Here is a 23,003-nt window from a genome sequence, read left to right on the forward strand (position 1 = left end):
GTACACTGAGGTCAGGCAAGCTTCTAAGGATGCTCTGTGGTGTCCTTGGAGATTATGTGCAAGTTTCTATGACAGGGCAAGCAGACAATTAAATTACAAATTATGTTTCTTTTACTGATGGGACCCTCGGGGCACCCTGGGTGGTTTGCTGTTAGTAATCTTTGCATAGCCATTACAGCCATTTGGACAGTTTGTCGATCAATTACAACAAAGGGGGTCAACAGCATTAAAACACTGCTACATTATCAGTGTTCAGCGGGAGTAGCACATGTACAACAAAATCCTGTGATTGATCATATGCGAGAAAGAAGAGGCGCTTGTTTCCCACACTGTGAGAGCCCGCCGATGTAGCACGCCCCCCATTCACTCTCTCTGGCGCTCTGTCGTCCGCCGGGTTGAGCGACTGAAGCTGCCTGGGAGAGAAACAGCGAGGAGGGGAGAGGAAACGGAGCGATATGGCGAGCATCAACATGGGGCCGAGACCGCTGCTGCTGCTGGAGCTGGCGTGGGCTCTCCTGGCCCTCCAAGCGGTTTACGTCCGATGTCTTAACGGCGATGAGGACCAGAGCCAGGACACCGAGTGCAAGATGAAGAGCGTCACCGTGTCGGCGCTGCCGTTTTTAAGAGAAAACGACCTGAGCATCATGCACAGTCCCTCGGCCTCTGAGCCCAAGCTTCTGTTCTCTGTTAGAAACGATTTTCCCGGGGACGTGGTGGTGGTGGACGACCTGGAAAACACAGAGCTCCCCTTTTTCGTCTTAGGTGAGTTTTTCTTTTTCCAACACGCTGCTGTGTGGTGTCATTAGCCGCCAATTAAGCGGATAAAACCCCGCTCGCTCTTTATTACTACACCGGAGCAGCTGTTTATTAGCTAGCGCCTGGCTACATACCATGGCTCCACTGGTTTGGGAAAATGTTATAGGCAGCATAGCAGCCCAAATATGTAGCTAATACGATTAGATCCGTTTTACGGGTCATAATTAGTCCGCCAGTGGTTGATAATTAGTCTGTTATTGATAGCGTAGTGAATCAACACTTAGCACTTGTTTTTGTATTATATTAGGCCGCACAGCACATGCGCATAAAAATAGAGTTTTGGGTTGTTTTTTTTTGTAATAAATAAAAACCATCATTAGAGTTGTTTAGGGAGCATCATTTTAATTTTCTGTATTATTGCTTGTGGGTATTTTACCCAGAGTGTGCACACGTGGTTCGGTTAGCTACATGTGTAGGAAACTGCTTGCTAGTTAAAACACTAGCAACAGCGCAGCCAAACTCCTCTTACACCACACTGTGCTGTACCTTTTAATTTGGTGTCTTTTTTGTAGTTACTTTTTGTTGCCCATTTCTTATGTTGTGTTACAGACAGTAGAATTTACGCCCGTCTTGTGAGTTTTCAAACTTTATTAAATAAGCTTCATCGAGATTTAGGCCAACCCAAGTTCATGTTAACTGGACATTATGCTTTGTTTCAGTAACACTGGGTTAGGCAGAGAGCGGCAAAGTTTGCAGTGAAGTTTGCTGGCCGCTGTCCATGGTGCTGAATCTCAGCGCTTCTTTACAGCGTCTGTTGCTGCGGCTGCCGGGGGCCAGCATATCCCCCCGCTGCATATTCAGGGGCTCCGTGTGAGCTGCAGCGTCACATTTGCACAGCGTTTTAGGTCCGCTCTGTTTCTGTTTGGTGAGGGTTTAAGTGTTGTTACTGGAGTCTCAACTGGTTTTGATGTGTCCCAAGTCAGAGAGCAACGGGAAACAGTGAGACAACATGTTAGTGTTGTGACTGTTGGATCAGTGGAGCTTTTTCTTGCCTGTGACACACTGATATGAGGTGTGAGCTTAAAATCGCAGTCTCACTCTATTTTATCTACGAAAAAATTGCAACAAAACGTATATAGGACAACATGTATTTAAATACTTCTTGAGATACTAGTAGTAATAGCGCAGTAATGCTTCAAGAACCAACGCATAAACTTAGAAAACCATAAAGGGTAAAGGAATGAATATTAATTATAACTTGATTTAACCACATTTAAGCTTGAAATGGATTGGTGGGGAAAAACAAGAAATGGTTTAAAACAAATAAATTACATTTGATCAAAAATATAAAGGTAAAGTAAGTATTTTTTAGATTATGTAATAGAATAGTTATTGTCATAACCATCTTTTTAATGAATCCACTAAAATACATAGGAGCGATTGCTCTTTTGTGGAAGCTGACATGTTGTCTTGCCATCTTTACACAGTGGTCGACTGTTTTTTCTAATCACATTTGGCTATCGATCAGCCACATACTGTACGTAGTACGTGCTATAAGTTACTTTTAGATTAAAGATCACAAGTTGCTCTTTTAAAGTATATGTGACCATTTAACATTTGTACTTGTATATTTTCAATATCTCTGACTCACTATGTCTCCAGATAGCTGACAATGGGCCAGCTAATGTTAGACTCAAGAATCACACTTCCCCTCTGATAAAAAGTTTTATTACATTCAGAGTTTTTAGAGTTTCAGAAGTCAGAGCCACTTGAAAAAAAAAAGTTTAGCTAGCACCTGCTAACAGCAGCAAAAACAGCTGCACTTACCAGGAGAAAAGTTCAGGATCTCCTCAAAAACTTACCTCGGTATTGCTGTCATCAGACAGAAGTGAGCCTCACTGACTCATCGACTCATATCAGATTCCTTTCACAAAGTTTTACAGCCTCTTCCAGAGTAAATAGATGACGACTCATACTGACAGCTGAGGTAAACAATGGACTGACAACCTATACTCACTACAGATGAACAACAACCAGAGTTTTTTGTCCTATATTGGCCACCATAGCTGGGATTATACATTTAATTTGGGAGGGGTAAGAAAACAGAATTCAGCCGAATGAAAAATGCTATCTGCTGAAATCTATTGGTGAGAGTTTACACACTGTACCTTAAAGTTTCTTAATTAAATCCTTCATATATATGTATATATATATATATATATGTTAGGGGTGCAACAATACACAAAATTCGGTTCGGTTCAATACTTTGGTGTCACGGTTCGATATTTTTTCGATACAAAAAAAAAAGTTCATGCCTTTTTAATTTGTCATTTATTAAATTTTCACGGCACATTCTGCACCACATCTCTGTGCGTTCATCATTTGTTTGAAGCCAGCTCACCTCCTGCAACTACTTTTCCGAGAATACACGCTTCTTTTATGGTTCGGACTCCTTCTGACATTTCTTGAGGTGGAGGAACATCACAGTAATTGCTTAAAGGAGCTTCTTCGACATCTTTAAGAGTTCTAAACAAATGTCTGTCCTCGTCCTGAAAATCTTATGTACGCAAACACGCGTTGCAACTTCTTATCTTGTGCCCGTTTTTTATTTTGACAGTGAATGCGCACCTGCGGACCACTTATGTGCAGCCCTGGTTATTTCGCTTGTCATATTGCAGCCACAGAAATTCTTTTGTCCATGAAACCATAAAGCTGCACTTTCTTTTTGCCTTATAGTCTGATTTGTCATAACTTTTCCGTTTTGTGGTAAACTTTTCTTTGGCTGTCACTTCTTCACCCTGACCTGTCTTATTTGGCTCAGCAGAACTAAAATATTGTGGCGAGCTCAGACAAGGAGGAGACGGAGGTGTCGTTTGGTCTTGCTTCCCGTGAGCTAGCCAGGGAGCACAGCCGTTTATTAACATCTGCAGAAGAACACTGCCGCTAGCTAACTGCTCAGCGCGGCAACAGCACAGCACAGCAACAACAACAACAACAACACACAGGGCGCCCTCTGACCCCGGAAGGACACACCGTCGCAGCGAGAGGGCGTCACCCGTCACTATGGCAACATAAACAAAACATAACTGTACAAACAGAACCCCGAACAGCCCTGGGGCCTGTTCTTCGTACCGCGCTAAGTGAGTTAGCTGGTTGAGATTGTTGACGATTTCGCGTGATCCTGGATCGTTCGGTTCCCCGAAGCCCATCCGGGACTTGCTGTCATAGCAACAGAGCCGTAAGCGTAAACCTGCTGGGGAGCAGGTCAACAACAGGTGTGTTCGGGGAACCGGAATAGCGAGCTCAGAGTTAGCGCGATGATTTGGTCTTGGATGTTTCATTTGATCTTGGATGTAGTAAGCGACGTACGAAGCACAGGGCCCTGATCCGCTACAATATATATCCTGCTGCTTTTACACACGCACTCACATAAGCTCAGCGATTCTCTGCGCGATCAACCTCTCACATGTTTAAGCTGCGGGTGATTTCACTTGTCATGTTTGCATAGTAAGCTAACAATTAATAAGACAATGTCAGAGGAATTGGTGCGCAAATTATCATCACTCACCAATCAGTGCTGTCGCTCTCTATACACAGTGAAAGCAAAAAACAAGCGCAAATTCAAACGCGATTTCAATATGTCACATATTGACAGTGGCTCACCGATGCCAATGACATAATTACCCAGCTACATTTCCGAAAGAATGCAAAAGCATTGACATATATTTCTCCTTCCTACGATAGGCCGACGGGCAGGGCAGAGATAGATTTTGGTAGCCCGACTGGAAAAATCGCTAGACCCGGGACGTCGGGCAGGCGATTTTGCGAGCCCTGTATCTGATTGAGGAATCACTCATGTTTGGAAAAGAGAGTTTATTACAGAGAAATGGCTCTTTCCAAAATAAAAGCTATACTATACGCTTCTTCTGGGCTATATTCTCAGCAGCATATTAAACATATCAGGTCCCCATAAGGAGAATCATGTATTTGTTGTGTTCCCACTAGTGCTGTCAGCGTAAATCTCGTTGAAATGACGTTAACGCCACAACACGGCAAATCTCCATTAACGAGCTACGGCGGATCGCCCGTGCATGGGGCTGGACGGCCAACATGTTAATGAGCAAACTGCGCTAACACACTAGCTCCCACCCATGTAATTGAGCATTGCGTGGCACATCCAACATACTGTTTTACTTTTGTCCATGACGCGCTTACCTTCAAGGTCATACGTCACATGAAAACCAAAATAGTTCCAAACGCCAGATCTGAATGAGGGTGCGGGAGGTTCAATTTGCCATGTTGCAAGGAGAGCTTAACTTCTGTCTCGCTAGCTTGCCCTGCGCTCAGTGAATCTGCGTTCAACTACTCCACCTAGGCTGCACTGTCGAGCGCAGATCCACTGAGCGCTCAACACAGACAGCATCGTCAGAAGGAAAGTTGATAAAATAAATTAAAAATTTTGTATTGTTCGATACATATGCGTACAGAACCGAAAGCACTGTATCGAATGGTTCAAGATAGAGCTGGGCGATATGAGATTTTTTCATATCACGATATGTTTTTTTCATTTCAGGCGATAACGATATCTATCACGATATAAGCCAAATAACTATATTTGTAAGATTTAAATGTGCCGTTGCTCACAAGTAAAATGTGAAATAATCAGCAGCTTGTTTTTATTTAAATATTTATTTCCCATAATAAGTTCAACAGGGTAGATGTACTTAAGGAACATGAGACTTTTTCAGATAAATAAAGGCAAATATTGCAAACTACACAAAAGGCAGCCGCTAAAGCGTTTAAGTTTCAAAATAGAACAAACGAAACAGACTAAATTGTCAATTCCACTTAGAAACAAAATATTAATTCTAAAAATAAATCTTAGTTTGTTTTACAGAAGAACAGACAAAACTGACTAACTTTTGTCAATATCAAATAAACTGAGAACTAAAAGGAAATTCTCAATCTCTCCTTGTTGTATAGCTGAGCTTTTCAAACAGTTTTAACAGTTACTTTAGTCTGACAAAAGCCGATTGACGAATTAGCGCTTCCAGTCAGAGACTGAGGCTACGTCCACACGTACACGGGTATTTTTGAAAACGGAGATTTTCCGTTTTCGTTTTAAAAAATAATCCCGTCCACACATAAAGGCAGAAATGAAGGAAAACGCTGCTATGAACATGCCAAAGCAGCAGGTGGCGCTAGATTCCTAACCGTGCAGAAATGTTGGCCAATCAGAAGTCTAGAAGCCTCGGTGGGAAAAAGTAAACAAAGCTGGGGCATAGAAGCAGAACCGAGTCGTATGTGTGGACGGACAGTAACTGTGTGTATATGTAAGCATTTAAACACTGCAGAGAGTAGAATTAACAGTATTGTAGAAATTCATTTCACCGAAACAATAACGTGGCGCACAGTGTGACGCATGCACCAGTTTATTGTATTTCCAGACTTGCTTTCGGCACAATTTACAGTGCACGCTACTCTGTTTTTTGTCAGACTTGAAATAGCCGAAATACCTTCACACTACGGAACTTCTATGGCTCTTCCGTTCGACAATCTCTCCGGCATTGGAACCATCATCTGTTTTCTCTTCGGTCACGCTCGGTTGATTTTTCTAGTCGGCACACTCATTTCCTCCATTACGCGCTGGCTCCATTACCCGCTGGCTGCTTCCCAAACAAACACACGTGCGGCTTGGCACTTGTGCTGTACGTAACAAGTCACGCGACGTGACGCTGCGGCTGTGATTGGTTCGGCTCTGCACTACCTAATTTGGATTGGCTGACCTTTTTTTTTTTTTTTTTAAGAGGACAATAGCGGCGAGGTCTATCGCGATAGCTTAATTTCTCTATCGAGTAAAAGTTATATCGCGATACATATCGTTATCGTTCTATCGCCCAGCTCTAGTTCAAGATCAATACGAGTATCGTTGCACCCCTAATATATATATATATATATATATATATATATATATATATATATATATATATATATATATATATATATATATTAAATCCTTCATATATACATCAACTTGTCAGTATCTTAAACCCTTAGATTACTAGATATATGACACTATTTATAAGATTTATAACATGCAGTCTACTAATTATTATAAAGCAGCACTTGTTAAGCCCTAGCACTAGCTGTTACGCTGTAAAAGCATTTCTTACCCGTGTGAGAGGTTATGAAATTGTCTTTTGAAAGTTTTACTTTTCTCAAATATGATGCTTCTCTACAGTGACTTGTTTTGATATCTTAATTTTGGTAAAACAGAAACATGTTTCTGACCATTTTTTAAAAAACTGACCAAAAAATCAGAAAGCTCCTTTGATTTAGCTTAAAAGTGGAACAAATAAACAGCCCTAAGAATGTGACAGTTGCTAATTAGTGACTATTTTCACTGTGTACTTTTTTTTCATAAATCCACTGATCTTTTAGTCTGTCACAAAATTGTGGAAAATGGCCAAGAGGTCCAAGGATGAGGTCTACCAATTGTTTAAAACTTTGGAGATTTTTATAATGACATAAACAGAGTAAAAAGAACACAATAGAATGTGAGATTGTATAAAAGCAAACTTTTGGGCAGTAGTTTTTTCTTTTTTCTCAAAAGTTAATGTGCCTATTTACTGTAGTACTACAGAGTTTGGAGAGTAGAGTATTTAAATGAGTTATACAGTGTGATTTAAGTTTACTGCGAATTGCGCTATAAAGTTGTGGAGTTGTAAAGTATTTTGTCTAGTATCAGTTATATCGTCAGTTATATCGTTATCGCAAATTTTCAAATGTATATCGTGATAAATATTTTTGGTCGTATCGCCCTGCTCTAATGGGTGGATGGCTCGTTGCCAAAGCTTTGGCTGTGTCCTGTCGCTCCTCACTGAGTTCCCAGTTATTGAGAGCCAAGCCCTGCAGATTTCTGTTCATAGTGATAGTTTGATCTAACAGACCAGCACTTAACTTAAATGCACTGAAATTAACTTAATTAAGGGGAGAGAGGGGAAGAATCCCAATGGAGGACGCAAGAGGACACATCTTATATTTGGCATAACGTGCAGCCAAATTACTTTTCAGTGAATGATGGGTTTGCAGTGTATCAGGTTTTTATACACATTTCTACACAGAGATCAGTCCATTAAACAAAACTGCAAAGACTACAATAGCCTCTGCATGTCTTTGCTGAGTAGTAGACACACTCCTTTGGAGCATCACAAATCGAGTTATGGGTTTTTTCTTTTGTTTGTATTTTTTTTTCTCTTCTCTCAGAGCTATTAAATACCATATTGAAATTTCTGTAAGACAGCAGTCGTTACTGCTACGTGCTCCAGTCTTAATTTTGTAAGATTATTGGCTCAGTCTAACAATAGGTGATACATGTCTGTATGTGGTAAAATAATAATAACAACTTCATTAACACGTGGAAGGATCAGAATCTGACGGTACATACTGTTTTGTGTTTATTAGACACAGATATTAGATTTACCTAATAGAATCATTTGCAATAATGGAGTGCTTCTCCTGAGGTGACTGATTTAGCAAAAGAAAAACTGCCCAAACTTTTCAAGACACCCAAGTTCTCCTTCAGTAAGGACTCAGTAGTCCGAGACTTGGATTAGCTATTGGTCTGATACTGACCCCAAAAAAGCTGGATTGGGTATTGATGTTTATTATGTCACATGAAAGCAGCAGCTACTGGCAGAGCGAATGTAGCATGAAGGAAGCTAATATAAGATAAGCTAGAAGGGCATTTAATTGGTTTACCACTTGTTAGGAAGCTTGTACTGTACGGCATGGTGTTGTCCTCAACTGGATTAATCTTTTTTTTACTCCAACTCTTTGGCAGCTCCATAAACAAAGTGTGCGTGAGGAAGGGAAAGAAGAAAGAAAAACCACTATGTAGCATCTATGGCTCTCACAAAAACTAGACTAGTGCCTCTAGGTTAGATAACAACACCAATGTAGCTTTTATTTTTTAATCATATGTAACCTCACCCATCTACAAATTTGTAGATATATTTATTTAAAAACATTTTTTACAAAGTTGTCTATATTTACCCTGACGTCGTCATACACATAACAAAACGAGTACTAAGAACCTCACAGTGTGGATTACATCTTTTAAATTTAAGACTGGTAAATTTAAGACTGGTAATGCGGCTTTTTAACTGGTATCTGGCATCTTTAGCAAATCAGAACTGCATAATGCAACTAGAATTACCACTGTGGGCTGACTCAGTTGTATTTATCAGTGCCTCAGAAAGCACTACTAAAAATTCCATGGGTGTTTTAATTACTGCGCACATATGAACATAGGGAATAGCTCTTGAAGCTCCCTAATGGTAGTATTATTGATATTTACACCACGAGGCTGCCGTGGCTCTTTAAATGAACTATTTAGACTATTGAAAGGAATAATTAATACAACACTTATGATTTAAATAAGGTTAAGACAAATGCACAGCACAACAGATCTCTGACATTTCCTCACATAGTTTTCTGCTGTGGGACAGAAAACTTTTAATGAAAATTCACACTGGGGAAACCCACACAAATCCAGATTTGTTATGCAAGTAGGGGCACTGCTACTCAAACAGACTGGAGCAGCTGGAGCTGCTGGTTCTATTATATATTTTGGTTTAATGTTTCTTTTGTTTGTTGCTTTTTTTCTTTGCTGTTTGACAACCTCCCCATCCCTTTGTAGAAAAAGATGGGTGTCCACTTTAAACTACAAACCACAATTCTCACTCACTCGCTCATTGTATCCGTGTCTTCTCAGGAAACAAAAGCAAGCCGAGCCAACATTGTGTGGCTGTGCTGATAAAAAATAACAGTGACTGGACAACATGTGTGGCTGAATGCTGTTTCAGTGGAACCTCTAAATTTTTGACTAGCTGCTGTCTGGTTTCCATTTGTCATGTCACTCCAGCCTTCATTATGCTGTTGAGTCTTCCATTTGAAGGTGGTGCACAGCTCATCTCAGCAAATTTTTACAGAATTCGTGCGAGCCATTGTGCAGGATGTTGGCATGTGCAAGGCTGGCTGCGGGCAAGCATACAACGTGGGAAACTTGGATAACATTAATAACAAGATTAAAACTAGGGCTGGGCGATGTGGCCTAAAATCCATATCACGGTATAATTTGAAGCATGTGCGGTAACGATATATATCGCGATATATTCTTTTCTTCTGTATAACGTATTTTACACTCTATAAAGTACACTTAAAATCCTTTAATTTTCCCAAAAATCGACAGTGCCCCTTATGTATGAATTCTGGTTGTGCTTAGAGCAGGGCGATATGACCAAAAATATTTATCACGATATACATTTGAAAATTTGTGATAACGATATAACTGACGATATAATTGACACTAGACAAAATACTTTACAACTCCACAACTTTATTAGTTAAAAAAACCCCACCAATGTATTTTCACTTAAACAAGCAGCTGTTTTTTATGTGCATTAAAGTTATATAAACTTTAACAGTGCAAATTCCTCGTTGACAGTTCAACCAAAAGGCATTTCCAGTGGAAACTGGCCGACATATCCTCAGCATAACCATGTATAATATCCACAAAACTTAAAAAGAGGTTATACACACACAATACGGTAATATTATGTTGAATATTACGTATCACTCCGCGAGGCGGCTGCCTAATATAGCCCTAATGCTCCGACAATCCATCAAGTGGTGCGGGTTCGTAGCTTAGCAAAGTTGTACTAAAACATTTGACAGATTTTTGAGCGCCATATAAAATCGTTTCGAGGTCAGTAAACACAACCAGAGTTCATACATAAGGCACACGGGATTATAGGGGGCACTGTCGATTTTCAGAAAAATCAAAGGATGATTTTAAGTGTGCCGTATTTTCCTTTTTTTTTTTTTTTTTGCCTGTCCCGTTTGGCTCTTTTGCCATCAGAATTAGTGTCTAAAGGCAAAGAAAGATGCCCAATGGATTTACTTTACCAAATTGACCATCCCAGCCTTGCCGTAATGGTCCATTTGATTCACCTTTTATTGTTCATTTTATTTTCACTTACTGAATACGGGACAGACTTGACTGGGGGAAAGAAGGGGAGAAAGAAAGAGGGAAAGAGAAACAGCTGAGAAGAGGGACGGGGGAGAAGGGCAAAAAACAAAAACCAACAGAACGGGCAGAGAAAAAAAATGCATATATCAATCACCTGGGTCACCTGCTGAGAAAGAAAAAAGAAAACAAGCAGAAGAGAACAAGAGTAATAGAATAAACAACATCACGATGATATATGGGAATATGAAAGTAAATACTAAATATTAAACATTATTGTGCAGCACATAAGATCAACAGAACACAGTGTGCTTTGAGGTAGGAGCCAAAAAGGGTGTAGTTTGTGGGTGTGATCACCCGTGTGTACACCTGTGAGCATGGACGCGCTTGTTTTTTTTTAAAAAGGTTCCTTCATGTAATGATCTGCTAGAGGGTGTGGGGGGGCCACAGCCCCGTCCTCCAGGGCATGAAGCAGGTATGGAGGAGATCAAAACTCCAGACATCCAGAGGCCCCCAGAACACAAGAGACCAAGGAAGACCAACAGAGGGGCAGCTGCGCCACTGTCCCAGAAAGAGCTGAGAAGAGTCCCAGATGAGGGCTCTCTCAGCAGCCGCGGAGCAGAAGCCAGGGGGAGTTGCAGTGACGCGCCCGTGAGCTCCGCCGGCAGCCAGCCGTGCCTGAGTGACTGAGCCCCAGGCCGAGAGGCCGGGGGCACCCCACCTCCGAAGTGGCCCGAGCGAGCCCCAGGCTCCAGGCCCCGATAAGCGGACACAAAGAACCACCAACGCACCGATGTCTGAGGGAGTCCGCCACTGGCAGGGGAAGTGGTGGTAGGGGGAGATAGGCCTCCAAACCTTGGAGGGCCTAAGATGTCCCCAGAGAGGTGGCGCCTGACACCCAACCTGACATATAGACACAGAAATACAGGCACACACAGATACAAACATCCATTCCCACCCTCATGCTCTCATATGCACTCACTCCACACTCAACCAACGTGGAGACAGACATAAAGAGACGCTGTACACACGATCACACTCCCCAAGCGTACTCTACAAACCGGGTCTAGGTACCTTTGCCCCTGGAGGGGGGAACTGCACCCAGACCCAGGTGGTGTTACCCTTTTCCCTGCGGTGGGGGGAGGCAGACCGCCCCGACTCCGCAGCAGCAGGGAGGCCCCACACTCCAGACCGCAGTCGGACGGCCAACTCCTTCTCCTAGCCCCCCCGCTCCAGCAGGTCGCAGAGAATGGGGGTGGGAGAAGACTCCAAACCTCCCTCCACCCGCTCATTGTAGTGTTGATGCATGTGTGTTCTAAGGTGCATTTAAAACCCAGGAGGGCATGGAGCTACCTGCCAGAGAGCAGCAGGTAAGCGCATAGTCCCTCCTGCTAGCCCTCAATGTCTACGTGTATTTAACATTGAGAGGTGGGCAACGACGCCAGGGGTGGGGTGTACACCCTGATGGTACTTTGGATTCCGTGTATCGTGCCCACCCCCAAGATCCTATATGTATGTGTAATGAGAGTGTGAGTAATGTGAATGTCTAAGTTGTGGGATAAAATTGAGGCAGAGGCAGCCAGAAGGGGACGGGGGGGGACGGGGGGGGGGGGGGGGGGGAGGTAGCCTCCTCTGCACCCTGGTGACATACCCCTACTCCAAGGCCCTGCATGTGTGGGTGGTTGTGGTGGAGCGGGAAGAGGGGGGCAGCTGGAGATGGGGAGGGAAGGAAGGGAGGGGCGGTGACCCCTCCCTGGGGCCAGCTCCCCCGCTGACCCCAGTAGGCACCCCCATACTCCGCGACCCGCCAGGGAAAGGGGGCCCAGGCCCATCCAGACCGGGGCCCAGCGCAGCAGCGCCCCCCGGCCCCACAGAGCCCGGGACAGTCCACCCAACCCCACCACAGAGAAAACTGCACCCACCCCACCATCCACTCATCTTCCAGACTACATAAGACAATAAACACCCAGGCTGAGATCTTCCTCCACCTCTCCTGTATCTCCCCCTCCTGCAGAGAGAGCCCCTGAGGAGAGGAAAGCTCCTGCAAGATGTGACAATCTTCCCCACCAGTTGAAGAGCCCCCCAGGTGGCTCGATGCACCGGCGGCACCCTGCTCCAGGGCTGGGCCCCCATGCACCCACCCCCCCACAACCCCGGCAACACACCATTCAGGACCCAAGCCCCCGAGGCCCGGCCCGGGCCCCAGCCCAGAGACGGAGCGCCCCCAGAACCTCACGCCCATCCCGGACCCACCCAGGGGCAGCCAGGCTACCAGGTCAGTAACCCACGTCCGTCAGCACAGACCCTCCCCTAGCCCCGCTGCACGCAGCCGCGAGGAAACAGTCACCTGAGAGCCAACAGAGCCCCTAACCGGACATGACCGCTACCCCGGGTTGAGCCCCCCAAGGAAGATGCCTCCGGGGAACCCCCCGACGCCCTAAGCCTGTCCCTACCCCCACACCACTCACAACAGTGAAGGCGGGACCAAACTATGACCCCCCACCCCCACTAGGTGATGGAGCTGATCAAAGGAGCCCAGAGCAATTGATCTGATGTGGTGGCAGAGGCTGTATCAAGACTAATGTAATCTAATAGATAATTCCTATATTGGTTAGAATTAAGATTATTTTTATTTTTCCAGTTCATGAGGACTGTTTTCTTGGCTATGCAAGAAAACGCAAGTGCGCCGTATTTTCCAAACAACACGGTAATAACGACGGCCCGCTAGCATGCGCTACCAAAAATAGTGCTTTGTTGTGTATCTGACGGACGAAAGCTAAACCAGTTCCACACCACTGAAGTTGCAGCATTTTACAAACCAATCCTGGTTCATCTGTTTCATTTAACGATCCACTTTCGCTCTTCTCATTCCACCATGTGCATATGTAAAAATAGGCACTGTGCATGCGCGTTTTACCCACATTCTATCGTGATATTTCATTTTCCTCTCATTGCCCAAAATTACACCGGTATTACCGTGAACGGAATGATATAGCCCAGCCCTAGTTGGGCTTACTGACCTCAAACCATTTTATGTAGTACACAGTAGAGCAGGGCGATATGGCCAAAAATATTTATCACGATATATATTTGAAAATTTGCGATAATGATATAACCGACGATATAATTGATGCGAGACAAAATACAACTCCACAACATTACTAGCACAAAAAGACAACCTTCCATTTAATTTCACTTAAACAAGAAGCTGGTTTTTATGTACATTAAAGCTTTATAAAAATGTAACAGTGCAAATGCAAATTCCTTGCTGAAAGTTTAACCAAAAGGCATTTCCAGTAGAAATGGGCTGACATATCCTGAGCATAACCATGTATAATATCCACTGAAGTTAAAAAGAGGTGCTTTGCAACATTAAACTGCAGTGTGCAGTACGTATTTTTCGGACCATAAGGTGCACAGGGTTATAAGGCACATTAAGCGAAACAAAGCAGTCAGATAAATCAAACTTTATTAAACTCATTCTTCTTGCTTCCTCCACTTCTGTAACATTGATTCATTAATGTTGAATTCTCTGGCAGCTGCTCTATTCCCATGTTGTTGCAGTATATTAATGACTAACCTCGTATTGTGGATGGATTATCTCAGTTGTTCTCCTGACTGAAGTTTGGTCCATTTACAGCATCCTGCCATGCGATTGCATTTGTCTCTAACCATGAGGAACCTTCACGTTAACTTTTATAAGTGGAAAAGTGTTAGTGTTCGTCCTCCAGCTTCACTGTTTATGTTATGCTAACATAGCTGTGTCGCTAGCGATCACGTAGCACATCATTATATACCAGCTAGCCCAACTTCAGTAACCCTACAAACGTCACTGCTGTTTAGTTTCCTGTCTTCATTTATGTTGGAAGTGATAGCAGAGCTGTACGTTTGAATTTTTTCAGAAATCTCTCAGTCAGAACATGCAATATCATGCTTAGGTAACTAGCGAAACTAGCGAGCTAACTTCCGCTAGCTTCCTGCTAACTTCTAACTCCGTTAAATGTAATAAATTTTGTTTTCATGGATGCCTGGAAGTTAAACTTCATAGTTACACCTGGTAAAGCAGCAATGCTGATTGTTTTTATTAAAGATGAAAGAATTTAGACAGTTTTTAACTCGCAGTGATGCTGCAGTGTTGTTTGACCTGAAAAAGACGGAGTTTAGGACCCAGATTACTCGCAGCTTTAAGAGCATCTTAGTCCGACAAATACGACAATAACGACGGCCGCTTGCATGTTCTGCAAAAAAATGTGCTTTGTCGTGTATCTGACGGACAAACACCAAACCAGTTTCACATCACTGAAGTTGCACCATTTTCACAAACCAATTCTGGTTCATCTGTTTCACTCAACAATCGGCCATGTGCGTATGAAAACAAAGGCACTGCGCATGCGCGTTTTACTCATATTCTATCGCGATATTTCATTTTCCTATCGTTGCCTAACATTATACCGGTATTACCGTGAACGGTATAATATGGCCCAGCCCTAGTACACGGCACGCAGAAATTTGTCAAAAATGTTTTAGTACGACTTTGGTAAGCTACGAAGCCGCACCGCTTGATGGATTGTTGGAGCATTACGGCTACCGTAGTCAGGAGCCTCGCAGAGTAATCTGGGTCCTAAACTCCGCACCTTCAGGTCCCAAAGTCAAACAAGCACTGCGGCATCACTAAGAGTTAAAAACTGTCTAAATTCTTTCATCTTTAATAAAATGATCAGCGTTGCTGCTTTACCAGGTGTAACAATTACGTTTAACATCCAGGCATCCATGAAAACAGAATTTACCAAATTCAACGGAGTTAGAAGTTAGCAGGAAGTTAGCTCACTAGCTTCTACCTAAACAGATATAGCATGTTCTGACTGAGAGATTTCTGAAAAATTCAAACGTACAGCTCTGCTATCACTTCCAACATAAATGAAGACAGAAAACTAAACAGCAGTGACTTTTGTAGGGTTTTTTTTTCCTTTCTCTCACCCTCTCTCTCGCACTTTTTTTCCGCTTCACTCTGCACACGAGCCTTGTGGGGAGGGGCGGTAGTTACGCTCGCAGTAGCACAGGAACAGAGCGGGAGGGAGAGAGAAAGAGCCAGGGACAACAACGTCACATTAGAAAGGTATAGTAAACATCCACAACTATTTTCAGTTGCAGATGATAAAGGATTCACAAAGTTTATTCATGCAGGTCCATATGACAGAGAATGTGCATCTTCTTTTTGTTTTCATATTTTAATTTATATTTAATTGTGTTGTGGTTTGCAGTGTTTTGTGTTCTTTCACTTTAAATTTGTTTAAAAGGGAAAAGCTGAAAATTTAAATAGTTAAAAGTTGAAATGTGAATAGTTGGTTTTTGTATTATATGATTTATTTATTACATTTTATGTGGAGTGAATAAATAAAAGTATATTTACGGTGGCCCCTAGAGACAAAGCACGTACAAACTCCCCGGTATGCCCGATGGTGATTCTTCGTTTTTATGGGCCGATGATTTTTTTTTTTTTTTTTTGTAATGGCATGGACAATGAGAGGTGGTGGATTGGCCAGATGCTGGCCGATGTGTAAAATAACTCAGTTGTTTGGTGGTGGCTATGGCGGAGCTTCCACAGAGCCCAACAGGTGGATGAGAGAAAGGGGAGGCAGGAGGAGCAGAGACCCGAGGCGGCCGCCGGTCTGAGTGTCAGGTGAACTGAACTTCAGGTAAGAAGTTATGACCTGCAGTCTATCTGGGTCAGATATAAACCAAGTTTAGGTAGAGTTTATTTTCGTTGTGCTGACTTTTTAGTCAGTTACAATAACTCGTACTGCGTGCTAGCTAGGATGATGGAGTTTCTATACAGCTGGGCAGGTGCTATAATGTTACTGATAGTGAACTTTATTTTATTCATAAGGTTTTTTAGTAGAGTTGCCAACCGCTCCTTAAAAATGGAACGGTCCCTCATTCAGAGAAAACATTACCTGTTTCGTATCGAGCTGAGAAGAGACGCAGTTTGTCCCGAACTTCAGCTACAATGGAAAAAGACACAAAGCTGGATTTATTCTGTGTCTTTAAGCTGCACAGCTGCCTCTTCTTCTCTCATTCTCTCCCCCTCTCTCTCCTGTTGCTACTTCAGTCATGAAACTGATCAATGATCAGCTGATCGGCTTTTCTCTCTTGTTTGTTTATCGCCCACTTTGCGCCAGAAAGAGGAAACCAGCAGATGCCACGCTAAACAACAGCAGCACGTTTAAGCTTGATCAGCTGTTGTTAGAATGTATTTAATATTACTTTCTAGTATCAGCTGATGTTTGCTGGAGCCACAGCTGTAAAGCTGCTGGTCATGATATTAGTTTGTATATCTGGTGAGAGGGAAACATGAAAATGAAACCAGGAGAATCATCACAGCTAAACAGGTGATGGAGAAACTAGTTTACCTTTTAGTTGAAGGGAAGTTATAAACTGTTTCTGAGAAATAACCCCAGGATCCTTTTGTAAGTAGCTGACAGCTGGTAACTGTGCAGGGGCGGGTCTAGCAAAGTTTTGCCAGGGGGGCAGGTCGGGCATTAACAGGGAGAGGGGGGCACAAAGAAATACTTTTCTTTCTTATTCTCATTTAAAATGTCTCGCTTTTATTGAATAATTATCTGAATCTTACAACCAAAGTTTTAATCTGATGTAAAATGTATAGAAATCATACATATAACAACAAGACTGTACATCACCGTTACAACAGCATTTGTTTTCATTCAAAGGCTTTATGGCTTTTCCTAGAATACCTGGTGGGCCGGTCTCTAAATGCCCGGGCCAATTGTTTGTCCCAGTCCAGCCCTGAAAACACGCACAAACTCCAAAACACGTAAAAACTCCATAGCACGCACAAACTCCGAAGCACGTACAAAACACAACAGAAGTGTTCCAGGATGCTAGGGGCAGTGTTGAGCTTTTGTTACCTAGGGGCTACACAAGCCAGGAAGTACCAACGACTGGATTTGGTGTGTGGTAGTAACAGGTAAATGAACTTCAATTGTGTAATTTAAGTGATCTAGGTAACTCTGTTTTGGAAGTTCAGTTAATGCTAGAAATGTGTTTTGGGGTTTGTACGTGCTTTGTCTCTGGGGGCCACCGCATATATTTATATATAAACATAAATAAATAAAACCACGTTTTTTTTTTTACATTAGTAATTCCTTTTGTGCATAATTTTATATTGTTGTTAATAATAAATTAATTAAAGCAACAAAACAACCTGAAGAGCCGGTTAGGAGCCGAAAGAGCCGGTTCTCTAAAAAGAGCCAGAAATCCCATCACTAGTTTGCAGCCGCTGCAATGCTTTAGACCAAAACAGGCACAGCTTGATGACACCATCAACATGCGCTATCGTGGTAGAGCGGTATAGTCAAAATCTCTACCGTTGGCCAAATTTATATCGTTTCTACCGTATACCCTTTAGACCGCTCACCCCTAATTAAAACCAACAATATCTCTTTTGAGTAAAACAGTTAAACTAACTTTGAAAAACCCTTACTGGGAAGAGATTTTGGGGGTAATGAGTTTTTGCAGTAAACTCTTCTACTTGAGGAAAACTGACGTATGTCAACATTACTGGATCTGTTTGCAACATGTAACCTGCTGGATGATTTTCCTTTGTGAAAGGCCTCATAGAGTACCAAGCTACTGGTCGATGGTACATATACTCTACCAGCAATACCTGCATTTACCATCCATCCATCTGTCCATCCATGTGGGGGGCTGGAGCCTATCCCAGCTGTCATAGGTTGATGTGAGGGGCAGGGTTTGCCTGGACAGGCTGCCGTTCTGTCACAGGATGTCAAAATGCAAATTCTTTAAAAAAAATAAAGATTATTTTTAATTTACATTTACATTTTTTCCCTTAATATCACTAAACTCATGTAATGTTTTTGTTGCTACTCTAAAACGATATATACCTATATTATTATTTCTTGTTGTAGATGACATCTTAAAAAATGGGAATAAATGAGACCTAAAGCAGGGTAGTCAGCCATGACGCGATCATATAGCACTGAAACATGCAGTGTACACCTTAAGGTGCTGGGAGAGATTTTACATGGAGCTGACATAAATTTCTCCTTCTTTTAAAGCTTACTGGTAGTTAAAAACACACTGTCACTTTAAATGCAAGACAGCTGGGGGCTTTGACTTAAGACCGTGAACACTTGAGTCAGTTTAATATTACACAGTACCCCTCTCAGCAGCAGCAGAGAGTCCTGCTGACAACTGCAGTACCCCATTCTCTTCCATGTTTCACAGGGACACCTTATACTCAGCTAATCCACAGTAATGATCTGAGCTTTGAAGACCTTGGAGACAAGAAGATCAAAAAATTTTAAGGGATGGACTCAGTGGTCTAGTTCACAATGAATTGTATAGTAGTATGGTTCATTTTGAAGGGAACAGTGAGCTTTTATTTTGCCTTGGAGAAATTTTTGGATTTTTATTTTCATTAGCCCGTCAACCTTTTTTTTGCAGTGACAGCATTTGAAAAGTGTTTAAAGAAAGCACACACTTGTGTGTGTGTGGTGGCGAGGGCGGTACTGGGTACAGTTTTTCCTCTTCATCTTTTACAATAGCTTGCGTTTCCCATATTGCTTCTGTGTTGACCATTTAAGAAACACTTTGCAAAGGGGAGATTCTGTGACTGACAGTAAATTCTAGCTGCGGGACTGCAGCCACTTGTTAGTGTCGGAGAAGCCGGGGAAGCTATGTTATTAGAAATTTACCCTTTTGGTGTGGTGTCATAAATTGTGCCGAGGTGAGGTAATAAAGTTACCCTCTGGGAGACACTCTTGCTGTATTGGCTCTGGCAGCGATTTACACATTTGTGCTGGAAGGATCGGGGAGGGTAGTCAGCCCTTAACTGCCTCCCATTTGAATCACCTTTCTGGGATAATAAGTTAGCTAGTAAGATTCTGGTCCATGCCATAGAAAGTTTTATACTGCTGCTAGTGGATAAGACATTAAAGTCCACCAGTGCTTATACGTCTCCTTTGGGCCCTAAATGCACTGTGCCCTTATTAAAACTCTTGTTTGTATATTTATGTACATTTTCAAACCATAACAAAGCTGACAGGACGCAGAGACTGCATTTCGCTCCGTCTTACTGAGTGTGTAGAACTCAGTGCCTTTCATTGTTGTGCTGAGCAGGAATTATATGGTTAGTTAGGCTGGTGCAATACAACAAATCTAAATATAGCTGTACCCGTATTTTATAAATACATTTTCAGATTAGAGTTCAGAATGAATTCTTTTAGTTGTATGGCTCATTTTGTGTCAGGAATAAAGCAACCTTTTAATCAGAAATATATTTATTCTTATTCTCATTAACCCGTCAACCTTGAACACCATACTAAGAAGACTACAGCAAGTAGTTTGATTTGCATTGATTTCCCAGCTCACAAAAGGTAACATTAACTACAGTTCTTCATAATCAAGTGTTTCCCACACAAGCACCAGGTGCCAGTGGTATACATTGAGTGCTGAAGTGCATGTTTCTGTTTCTTTTTTATTGTTTCATCTGAAACAACAGCATTATCCATTTCCTTATTCTGTCGATTCAGCAGTTGCTAACCTGTTAGCTCTAGTGGTTTCCTTCTAGTGCTTCCTTACAGGTGAGCTTCTGCTGTGGTGGCATTCAGCTGTTTCAAGCTCCCATTGAGAGTTGAGGTTTTGAAGGGTTGTTAGACTCTTTCATTTTAATGTCTGAGATGTTGGATTCAGAATAGTTGCTTAGTTTGTTTCAGAGTATAGGCAGCAACCCGACAGTGTTTAACCTCTCAAATTTATGAATGTATAGATAGATGAAGGTCTATTTAAAAAGGCTTTCCAGCCTTTAGCCTCATCACGTGACTTATTCTATACACATTGCTTTAAAGATCTGAGATCATCTGAGTAATCCAGCATCTGCTGGATCCTGTGTTTTGGTTTTTCAGAGCAACATGAGAATTGGATTAGTCAAACTCAATTCAGTCCACTGAGAAAATGAAATGGTGATTAGATGGAATATTTTGATCCTGGAGATTATCATCAGCAACTCTGATAACGGGAGAAATAATGAATAAGAGGGAAAAAAACGTTTTGACCCCAGCAGAGGAAGAACGTGTTTGAGAGGGCTGTGAGAAATTTACCAAGATATTTTATATTAAAGGTAATATCACAAAAATAGAAATAACAAGAGGCGAGGTGAGGCAAAAGGTTAAAGACAAATGAAATGTGCAAGCATACTCGTACTCCTGAAATGATTTCATTCTCATGTGCTCTTCTACTGCAACATAGAAATCATATTGAAACTGGGAAAGAAGCTGGTGTGATACTACAACTGTAGGGTAGCTTATAGTCTAATACAGCACTTTAAGTCTGCCTGTAAATCTGAATCAGTGACATTAGGGATGCACAATTATCGCAAAACACAATTTTATTCAGTTTTAAAAACATTATTATTTGTCACATTTATTCAAAAATGTTCTAGTGTTCTGTCATATAAGAAAGCAGAAAGCTTTTACATCTTCCAACTAGTAATATTTTCATTAAAATAGATTTGATAGAAATCTAGCAAAAAACAAAATAAACAAGGGCACTGCTTTCCCTTTTAAACTCTGCTACATTCGTGGTAACTGATTTTCAGAATTAATCTCTGCAGACAAATAATAATATAAAGTCTTTGATTCCATTCACTGTACCTGCATGATGGGCGTGAATAAAACTACCAGCAAAGTACTCGACAGCTGTGAGATCACTCTCTGCTCTCCCCGCTCATGTTTTGCGTAGGTTTTGCCACTTTAGAAAAGTAATTGGGATAAGATATCTTTGAAACATTTGTCATTCACTGTGTTTACTGGACACACGCAGTACAAATTATAACCATAAAACAAGAAAACACAAATATATTAGTAATATGTCAAAAACTTGTTTAAATCTAACATTTATTTTGACATTTATTAAGCAAATAACAAGCTTTAATTCACATTTTGATAACCAAACATGAGGAGTCAGAATGAATAAATCATAACGTTCAACTCTCTTCAATCTATTAACAGTGCGCCTTACTATTTTTGAGTAAGTTGGTTGTGCTGAGTTGCGGTTGCTTAACCTTGTAACTCGTCAGGAGCCAGCACAGTATATGTAATGAAATTTACATTTAAAAAAAAAAAATCTATCTAACATGTTGTAACTAGAGTTGAACTTTGTAACTAGTTGCTTAAAAGGCCCTGCTTTCCACCATTTGAATTAACATCATATATTGTCATGTCATATATCATATCTTGGCCAAACAATATGTATTAGTAATTTCCATTCACCATTTGTTCTTCCTGTCACTAGTCTAACTAGTGATTACTCCTGTTATGCTCAGTTGAGCCATTTGTTTACTGTTTTGCTGCACATCACCAGCCACTCCTGTCTCTTCCTTGCTTGTCTCCTTAACCTGGTTGTACTCTGCAAGTGTATTTTTGCCTTAAGTGGTAAAACAAGTTTGCTTTTTCTACGTGTAACAGGAACAATTTTCTTGCATATTTGTAAAGCATTGTGATTTGTTGATGTAGCTAAATCTTCATTTGAGGCTGACACATGGCTCTGGCTGTCAGACATGTATGGGCTTGTCTCGTTGTGCATTAGGGAATGTACATGCATGGCATTTCTATAGCAATTATATCACCATATCACACCTTTTTTGTCATGTAAAAGTGTATACGGGTAGTTAATATGACAATATGATACGGCACAGCCCTAGTTCCCAACAACAGATGACTCAGGGAATAAGGGAACAACTCAGGGACTTTTGGTGTGCTAGACATTTGAATTGTGTTGTTGTATATCTGTCGTTTAACAAGGTTTTACTCATGCAGACTAGTTCAGGAAACTTCAAGCTGCATAGTGCAGGGAACAGCTGTGACGGGTACATCCATGCATGTGGTCAGGTCCAGATTTAGGGAGCGCTTGATTTGCTTTTGCTTTGTGTTTTAATTGGTCAGGGAGGCGTTTTAAGTATTGTGCAACAAGATTAAAATTCAATTAATTGTGTAGCCCTATAGGATGGTGTAGAAATAGAAAAAAGGAAGAAAAAAAGATAAAATTAATGTTAAAACAGCGCCAAATAACAACAACAGTCACCTCAAGGCGCTTTATATTGTAAGGTAGACCCTGCAATAATACAATAACAGCAGAGTGCAGAAGGTGGACCTCTTCCTTGGAAGCCACACAAGCTACA

The 23,003-nt window shown here is 41.7% G+C and overlaps 1 protein-coding gene across 8 annotated transcripts in view; it reads left to right on the forward strand.

Annotated features, from left to right (window-relative positions):
* The first annotated feature begins 313 nt into the window (after nucleotides 1-313).
* The window catches only part of astn1 (astrotactin 1), a 483,242-nt gene continuing 460,552 nt past the window's right edge, over nucleotides 314-23,003 (forward strand). For 7 of the 8 annotated variants that reach the window (XM_026150134.1, XM_026150137.1, XM_026150138.1 and 4 more), the window contains exon 1: nucleotides 315-762. In XM_026150134.1, coding sequence (XP_026005919.1) covers nucleotides 456-762 — 307 coding nt within the window. In that variant the 5' untranslated portion in view covers nucleotides 315-455. Of the gene's footprint in view, nucleotides 763-23,003 lie in introns of all 8 variants that reach the window. The other variant, XM_026150133.1, reaches the window with a different exon arrangement.

Source organism: Astatotilapia calliptera, chromosome 18 (genome assembly GCF_900246225.1).
Source record: "Astatotilapia calliptera chromosome 18, fAstCal1.2, whole genome shotgun sequence".
Taxonomy (NCBI): Eukaryota; Metazoa; Chordata; class Actinopteri; order Cichliformes; family Cichlidae; genus Astatotilapia; species Astatotilapia calliptera.